Source organism: Thunnus thynnus, chromosome 16, assembly GCF_963924715.1.
Source record: "Thunnus thynnus chromosome 16, fThuThy2.1, whole genome shotgun sequence".
Lineage (NCBI taxonomy): Eukaryota > Metazoa > Chordata > Actinopteri > Scombriformes > Scombridae > Thunnus > Thunnus thynnus.
Window position 1 is genome coordinate 7,401,499 of NC_089532.1, and position 9,275 is coordinate 7,410,773.

Here is a 9,275-nt window from a genome sequence, read left to right on the forward strand (position 1 = left end):
GGGCAGGATTTATACACATCCTGGAAGAAGGTTTAGCCTGACAGGCAGCAATCAGGGAACAAACATTATAGGTCACATATTATTATTATTATATTCTCAGTATTCTCCGTTTCAAACACTTGGTGGCGCCAGATTCATTGCTTTAGTTTGTAACGAGAGCTCTCCAATGACTTCATCACCCCAGGTGATGTGTTCATACATCGGTTTGTAGCTCTGGGCTGCGTCACACATACCGGCTGATTACGTCAGAAGAAAAATATGTGTTTTATGTGTCGCTTAGCAACCGCTGTGTTAAGTTTATGTTCTATAACCCAAAGTTAACTAACAAACTAACTAACTATTGTATGTGCTTTTACAGTTAAGTTAAAATCAATTTTATTATATGTTACAATAATATATCAATGTTTGTTGTTTTAGACACTGTATATGTGTTTTTGTATCGTTTATTATGTGTATTTGTGTAAGAACTGTGCACACATTGTGTCCTGACAGAAAAAAAATCAAACCATCAGTGGGCTAAAACATTAAAAATGAGATGGATAATGGTTTTCATCAACGCCAATCACACCAACAACAGACACTGCAACAGGCAGAGGTGGAATGTGGTTAAATACATTTGTTCAAGTACTGTACTTATGTTACATTTTACATTTTAAGGCACTTTAGTTACATGTCTGCTTTTTAATGTTAATTTACTCCACATGCAGAATACTACATACAAAACAAATGGCCTTATAATACCTTACACGGTTATAAACAACCCAGCAGTATATAAAGTAGTTCAAATTAGTTTGAACTTGACCAGATAAACAATAAAATCCTACTAACACATTAATGCATCAGCATAACAACATTCTTATAAACTAATATAACACTCAAAGGGACAATTCTTCTGCATAATGAATACTGTTATTTTGGATTATATAAGTATATTTTGCTGATAATAATACAGTACTTTTATTTATGATTTTGAAAGAATAGGACTACTACGGTTTACCATGTGATTTTATTGCTTATTATATGATGATTTAGGGGCTACACTTTTTAGTAAAATATCCTTAATTTCTGATGATTTTTTTGGAAGAATTATTATAAAAAAAATTGAGTTGTGCTTCAGGAAGATCACCTTTTGTTTGGCTGATTTTATGTGTAGAGAAGTTTTGTTCTTGTCTATGTTGCCTATGTTGACAAATGTTTCACCACTGTAACTGTGTTCTAACGTCCTGTAAGTACATGTGGGCTGGACACTTGTATGTACATGACATAATAACTAAGTGACTCCTTTAAAAGGTAAAAGGTCTGAATACTGGAATAGACACACGTTATAACGGGTAACCAAAGATGTAAACACATATATTTGCTTACATCTGACCTGAAATCTGATATGTTTTGGTCGGAGCAATGTGGACAAACAACGAGGCCAAACGCTGTAACATAAACACTCGGCGGAGTCTGTGGAAATTTCCACCTGGATGAGACTGCGGTACATCACTTCCCAGCAGGCATTTAAAAAAAACCTCCTAGCTTACGTCACTCCACAGGTCACGCCCCCCTAAAAACGAACCCTCTATTTCGACAGTTCCTATTGGCTAACCGGAAGGTGTGTCATCCACCCTGACGTCAGACGCTATATATGAAGCAGGGCGTTCTGCTGGCAATAAAAGCTTATAACACATTATAACGCTCAGCATCACTGATAATTACTAACTGCTAAACGAAGCTTTGTGTTTTGTATGAATAAATTAGGGCGTGATCATCTCTACCGCTTATCACAGTCTTCCTACCCGGTAGCTCATTAATATTAATTGGATTTACAGGCAATAAGACCGACCCTCTGCACCAACGCGGCCACATTCAGCATCCCACTGAGGTTTCATCAGACTCTTTGTTCGGCGGCTGGAAGAGTCGGTTTGATTTGGACTGGGCTGATTATATTTTCAGGGGGAAAAGTAAAAAAGGAAAAATGGCTTTGAGAGGATCTCTTTCTCGTCTTCTCCGGACTCAACTCAGCCACACTTGCCAACAGAGCAGAGCTCAATCCGTGGCTGTTCTGGGAGCTCCCTTTTCAAGAGGGCAGGTAAGAAAATCTTTTTGGTAACATTTCTTTTTTCCTCCCCCTCATTTTCAACAGTTTCAACACTCATTTAACTCATTTCTCTTGTGTACTTATGTATTTATTGATTGATTCATTGACAGAAAAGAAGAGGCGTGGAGCACGGTCCTAAAGTCATCAGAGATGCGGGGCTCATCGACAGGCTTTCCGGGTTAGGTAGGTGACGGGATGACGGGGGACAGTAGTAGAGCAGCGCAGCGGCGTTATGTAACATTGAATGGGTGTATCCTGCAGGTTCAGATTTAACGAGTACCTCCGGTTTTTCAGCCAGCAGTCCGTTACATCACCGGCTGACCGTAAATATCAACATCAGACACGTAGCTTAGGAGAGGTTATTCCCGTACGCATGCTTTGGAGAACAAAGTGATCTCTGCTGTAGTCTACTGTAAATACAGTACGTCTCCTAAATATCTCATCATAGTGATAAAACAGGATAATGACTAGAATCTCCACTGAATAACCTTGTTTTGTGTATTTTTTTTGCTTTCAAGTAGTTTGGTGGCAGAATAAACCAAACCAGACAATGATGCAACCCCGTGCTGAAATATTTTGAGGATGAACTATGGCGACTACGTGACTGAGCTCCAGTCGGCGCGAGAACAGCTATTAAAGCGATGCCACAGAGGGACAAGAATAAACATGAAGTGACTTGGGTCACTCAGTGAAACAACAGACACTGTGGTAACTCAACATCATGCAAAGTGATGTATTTTTTCTCCATTTGGGGAACCACATGTCTGGTTTAGTCGTTCTTGTTCTCGCACATGCTCGGACGGGCGCAGGAAGAGAATGGCTGATTTATTTCCAATGTGTCGTCACCGCAGACAGACTCACTCGCTACTGTGGCACTACTTTTTATTTGGTTTTTGCCGACAGCAGTGGCTCTCAAAGTGGAGTCCAGTGACTCCTTGAGGGGGTGCCCATCAAAAAGGGGAATCATTTATTTTCACTATAATTCCATCCATAAGTAACACAATGACAGAATGTGTGACTATTTTGGTCATGGGTTTCATACACTTCCTGTAATAAAACATCTAAAAGCAAAAATCTTATCAGATGGGGGTCTGTGGTCTAATTGGTGGTGTCAGTTTAGGGGTACTTGGCATGAAAAAGTTTGAGAGCCACTGTCCTTACAGTATTCAGCTGGAAACAGGGGTCGCTTTGAGGCTGAAAGAGGACACCTCAGGCGGAAAGAATGCCTTCTTTATTACAGTCACCAAGGTTTGCATTGTGTTTGAAATTCCAGGGCCACGTAACAAGAGGAATGACCTACAGCAAATGCAGAAGTCACGGCAGGAGTATTGTAAAGATAGCCTGCTGTGTGGGTGACTTAAAATACCACTAAGCACATCTAAGGTCACTATAAAGTCAGCCTTACATACTGTTTATCTGTGGTACAGACACAGATAAAGTCACTTTTGACTGCCAAGAACATACTGTACATTAATGTAGTGCCATAGCAGATTAAAAAAATACAATTAGGTACAATAAAGTCAAGAAGGCTTTAACTATTGATTGGTCTTATGATTTTTTCTCAGTTTTTATTTGATTAAGATAATGACAAATGCATATTACTATTATTAAGTTAGTCCACACAGTTTTGTGCCTAAAAGAACATCCAAAAAGTCTCCACACAGGTAGGACTATCGCATAAAATAGTAAGATAATATAATAAGAAAATAAAAACGCCATAGGCTATGAGGAGCAGCAAGAGTTTACAGACAAGGGTGTCTGTTGATACACGAACATATGAAATCAACTCTGTTTTCATTGCACTGGCTCCCTTGTCTCCTTCAGGACTGATTACAAAGTCCTGCTAGTCACATACAAATGCATGAATGGACATGCACCTCCCCGCCTACAGGAACTGATCACACCACAAACCTTCACCCGCACACTCAGATCTGCCAGCAGCTCGCTCCTCCAGGCCCCCAGTACTAAGCTCCGCACCATGGGGGGGGGTCAAGCCTTCTGCTCTGCTGTACCACGCTTGTGGGACAGACTTCCTAACCATCTGAGGGCAGCACAGACCCTAGACTTTTAAAAAAAAATCTTAACTCTTATTACTGTTTTCTTTATGTTGTGTGTTCTATGTTATTAATATTGTAGCACTTGCGGTACAAATTAAATGTATTATTATTTTTATTATTACCACAGATGATTAAAATTAGGCCAGTATAAGGTTACTATAAATACCCTCACTATAGAATATACCACAGACTAAGTCTACTATCATGACTGATATAAATATAATAAGAAAATGACAGTAATTGTTGGTGATATTTTAGTCTTGCGTACGTTTTCATACTCTGGATAATCTTGGTGTGTGATATTTAAGGACGTATCAGTTCCTACGTTGAAGTCAATTAATCAGACCCAGAGAGTTATAGTACCTGCTATACCAAGTAATCTGACCATGTCTGGTGTCCCATCAGCTTATCAGCTGTCAACAGATGTTGCGTAACAGGCTCGGCCCTGCCCATCTTCACACGGGGAACATTTTTCAGTTGGGAAATTATTTTGTATCCTGTAACTGACATATATTTCTGGCAGAGGCCACACAGTTACCAGGAATGTGTTGTACTGAATGTACTGTAGTGTATGGCAGTCAAATGAATTGAATACGCTCCATAAAATTATCAAATATGTTCAAATATATTTAGAGTTATGTCCCAAATTTTTAAGAATACAGTATATAACATTTTTTTAAAAAAACACTCTCTTTAAAAAAAAATCGTGATAGGCTAAAATGAATACTGGTTACACTGATACAAAAAGTAAATGTGTTTCCAGAGTAAAAAAATCAGTTAGTTATTTACTAAAGAAAAATGTGTTTTTTGTCTATCCTGGCACATCTTGAAACTGAAGAACTATTCTCACACTAAGATATCATAGATCTGACAATCCTAGATTGGAAATCATACATTATTGTTGCTTGTTTGTTTTTTTTATTTCAAGTGTGATTTTTAAACACTTTTATGACATGGCAAATTACTTTGTTGCTTGTTGAGAACTAAATGGAGGTTAGGTGTAATTATACATTGCTTTAAAGTCCCTTCTATACAATATTGGAGTTATGACTATTTGGTGTAGAGCTAAATTTAAAAAAAAAACTGAGAGGAAAAATTGAAATTATAGGGTTGTTCTATTTTTGAATTTAAAATCCTTGTCCAATGTCCTTAGTCTGCTGAATTTGAAGGCAGTGAGCTGACTGAGAGTCTCCTTCCTGATGGCCTGATTTCAATTTGGCAGCAGTTAAAAAAGATATACAGTAACTGCCATGTCACTAGCTGAGTCAAAGGTATGAAACCAAATCTGAACTGAACTTAATACCACATCGTCTTGCAATCCTCACACTCTCAGGGCTGGTGTCAGTCTGTACAAACAGTTTCAAAAATAAATTCATACATATAATTAAATCAATAATTGTTGGGATTTAACTGCAGCAATGAGTACAGTACACTTAGCAGCTATAATCTTGTATTTCAAAGTAAATAGAAGCCGAACTTGCAGCCTGTAACTGCTATAACAGACTTTTTGATTTGTCTTGCAATAGATGCCCACAATTGCACCAAGACATGGGCTATTCCTGTCCTGTCTACGAATGGTAACGAATCACATTGGTTCTCTTTAGATCAGCTGAGTAACACTACACTGCCATCAAAGCTGACACTGCTAGATAAGCCCCTGATGCGGTGGATCACATCACTTGTTTACCTCGCAGTAAATTAAGTGGAAACTTTTTGGTCTATACTTCTGTAGCCACCTGGCACAGGGTGAACTGTAGTGACTGAAATCTGAGCTGAAGTGTGAAAGGGAACGAATGGAAAGTGCTCCATCACTTATGTTCCACTGGCATTGAATGACTCAGCCTCCTTAGACTGCAAGGTAGACAGATCCATGTCAAGTCATGCTGTAGAAGCTACTGGTTATGTTGTTTTTTCAGCTGAAACTGTCACCTGCAGTTTTCAAAGTACAAATGTTTCTTCAGAGTAGAGAACAGGATGGAGTCCTAAAAATGAGATGGTACAGACTCAAGATTGCAGGTTCCTTCCATGCAACAGTCAGTGTGTGTCCTGGGATAAAACATTGAACCACTGTGCAGTCATCATAAAATAAAAGGGTGACTAAGCTAACTGTCTTAAAAGCATAAAGTGCCTAAATTCATGGCAGCTTGCTCTTATGTTCTTCAGACTACTCTGTCCACGACTTTGGAGACCTCAACTTTCACCACCTTGAGACGGACGAACCCTACATGGATGTGAAGTTCCCTCGCACAGTGGGAGCAGCGAATAAGATGCTGTCTGGCGCCACTAGCAGAGCTATCGGTGCTGGGCACACCCTTGTCATGCTTGGAGGTGATCACAGGTAACCACCCTGAAATCATGCAATACAACCAAAGTGTCCAAAGCTTACTTTATACCATTTTACCATATGTGTTAATGCTACACCTCCCTTGAAAACCAGATATTTATATGACTGCCTTTCTCCTTTTACAGCCTTGCTATCGGATCAGTGGGAGGCCATGCTGAGCAGTGTCCTGACCTGTGTCTCATCTGGGTTGATGCTCACGCAGATGTGAATACGCCCATGACTTCACCGTCAGGAAACCTCCACGGCCAGCCTGTGGCCTTCATGCTCAAAGAGCTGCAAGACAAGGTGAGAAATATTTAAGATCCTCTTCAGACATGTTTTAATATATATATAAAAATTCTCCTTTGAATAAGAATGTGTCTGATATGAGTTTTCCACAAAAAAAAGCTGTTAACTAGTTTAAATGTCTTAAACTGCTGAACATAAGGGAGCTCCTACTTCCTTGTAAAATAAATTCTCAGTCTATGTGCACTGGAGACTTCAAGCTTCCATATCACACTTATGTAAGTTACATACTGGACCATAATTGGCTCCAAACTAGGTCAAGGTCATAAATCAGGCTTGTAGGTACACCGCTTAGATTCAGATTTAAAGTGAGCTCAGAGAAACTAACCTCCTTCAGCAGATTCATTTGAAAACAGCCTTCTAGCATCACAGGTGACAACCAGAAAAAAAATGAAGGTGCACACACTGCACCATGTATGCAAATATTTGGCTATAAATAGGTTCTGGAACAGTTATGTTAGTTTAGAAACATGTTTTAGTCACCTTTTTAGACTTGAAATGCATCTAGAAGGCCGTCCTTCATCACTAAAGAGTTGAAAGTGCAAATAGTAGGTGAGCATGAGGCTGGGGGTGTCCTGTAATTCCAGTGAAGTGAAGCTTTGAAATCAAGCAGTAAAAAATCATATTAATATCTTTTGAAATCAGTTGTGGAGCGTTTCAGTCAAATACATTTTACTTGACTGACATCTTTTTATTATCTGGTTTGCCAGGTGCTTTTGACACACTAAGAGTATGAGCCAAGGTTAAACAAACGTCCAGATATCAACTGGTATTGGGGTTTTTTTCTGTCCCTACCTGCATATAAATTTCATATTACATTATCTCTGTCTGTCCACCACAGATGCCAGATATCCCAGGGTTCTCCTGGATGAAGCCATTCCTCTCCTCCAGGGACCTGGTCTATATCGGACTGCGGGATGTTGACCCTGGAGAGCAGTAAGTAGATACTATAATTTTTTACAACTTGTACCATATGTGGCTTATGTGAACCTAATTTTCCAACATGTAAGCAGTGTAAAAACTAGTTATTGATGTTTTCGAATTTGATTATTGCAGCCAGATCCTGAAGAACCTGGGTATCCAGTACTTCACCATGAGGGATATCGACAGACTAGGCATCCAAAGGGTCATGGAAGTCACTCTTGACCATCTTCTGGCAAGGTATGTTTAATAGTTTTGATATTTATTCACTATTTAACATGTTGACTCCAAATGTTTTCCAATGTTTGATTTGAAGTGAACCATGTATTCACACAAACTTTCTCACCTTCTTGAACAGAAAACAGAGACCGATCCACTTGAGCTTCGACATCGATGCATTTGACCCGTCTCTGGCTCCCGCCACAGGAACACCAGTGAATGGAGGTTTGACCTACAGGGAGGGGATCTACATCACAGAGGAAATTCATAACACAGGTACAGACGAGTACACATGTGGTCTCAACAGCCTCTAGAGATGGCTTCGTGCTGCTTTTAGTTTCTCAAAAAACACTAAGATTAAGTTTTAAGTGCTTTTATCTTCATATTTTTGTATCTAACATGGATATGTTGATGTGCAGGTCTGCTGTCAGCCATGGACCTGGTAGAAGTAAACCCCATCCTTGGGGTGAGCCGTGAAGCTGTGGAGGCCACCGCTTCTCTAGCAGTTGACGTCATTGCATCGTCTCTGGGGCAGACGAGAGAAGGCGCTCACGTGCCAATGGATGAGATTCCCTCTGTGAAGAACGACACAGAGAAACTCCGCATCTGAGAGTCTAAAGCGAAGCTATGAACTTTATCAACATCCTCCCTGAGCATTCCGCAATTTTGAATACAAGACTGCAAAGACTGAATCTAATAGTTGCCTGAGTTTGGAAGTGTTTGTTCCCATCGTTTCACTGTATAGTGTAATGTAACCATGAAATTATGTCTAGATTCATAAAACTATGAACAGGCTTTACAGATTTGCGGTAAAAAGCCTTTGACATAATTTGGAAACTACTACACTTACTGATGGGAAAACTTTTCATTTCAACTGCAATACTAAATTATTTTAGCTCCAATATGTAATAAGTGTTAGAGGACATGACTGGCACATATTTATTATATGTTTGGTTTACAAGAGAATGAACCTGCTTCAGAGGTTCGTCCAGACTTCTGCGGACTCTCAAACCTGTTTTGTGGCTGTGCCAGTTCGTAAAAACTAGTAATAATGTGTTTGCACTTTTGGACCAGCTGTGGTTACTGTATTTTCTTTAGAGTTTACTTTTGTATTTTAACAAAGAACCCACTAGTACAGTGTTAGAGTTTCTCTACGTATAAACATGTTCTGATTACATCAGTATTATTTGGCTTGAAAATGGTTAATATTTAGCTTTGATTCAAATGCTGGCAAAAAATGCTGGCTGTTATTAGCATAATATAACTTGAACTGATCTAATGCTTGGTCTATATTTGACTTGATGTGGCCACTAAATGACTACTGTCCTTGTAATAAAGAGTTTATATTTTGGTCTTCCATAAA

General features: G+C 39.2%; 1 protein-coding gene across 1 annotated transcript; it reads left to right on the top strand.

Moving 5' to 3' along the window:
• Nucleotides 1–1,664: 1,664 nt before the first annotated feature.
• Nucleotides 1,665–9,275, top strand: arg2 (arginase 2). The gene is made up of 8 exons (XM_067613390.1): nt 1,665–2,077; nt 2,197–2,269; nt 6,307–6,481; nt 6,613–6,772; nt 7,614–7,708; nt 7,829–7,933; nt 8,052–8,188; nt 8,332–9,275. Exons 1-8 carry the CDS (start codon nt 1,964–1,966, stop codon nt 8,520–8,522), a joined length of 1,050 nt encoding a protein of 349 aa, XP_067469491.1. The 5' UTR covers nt 1,665–1,963; the 3' UTR covers nt 8,523–9,275.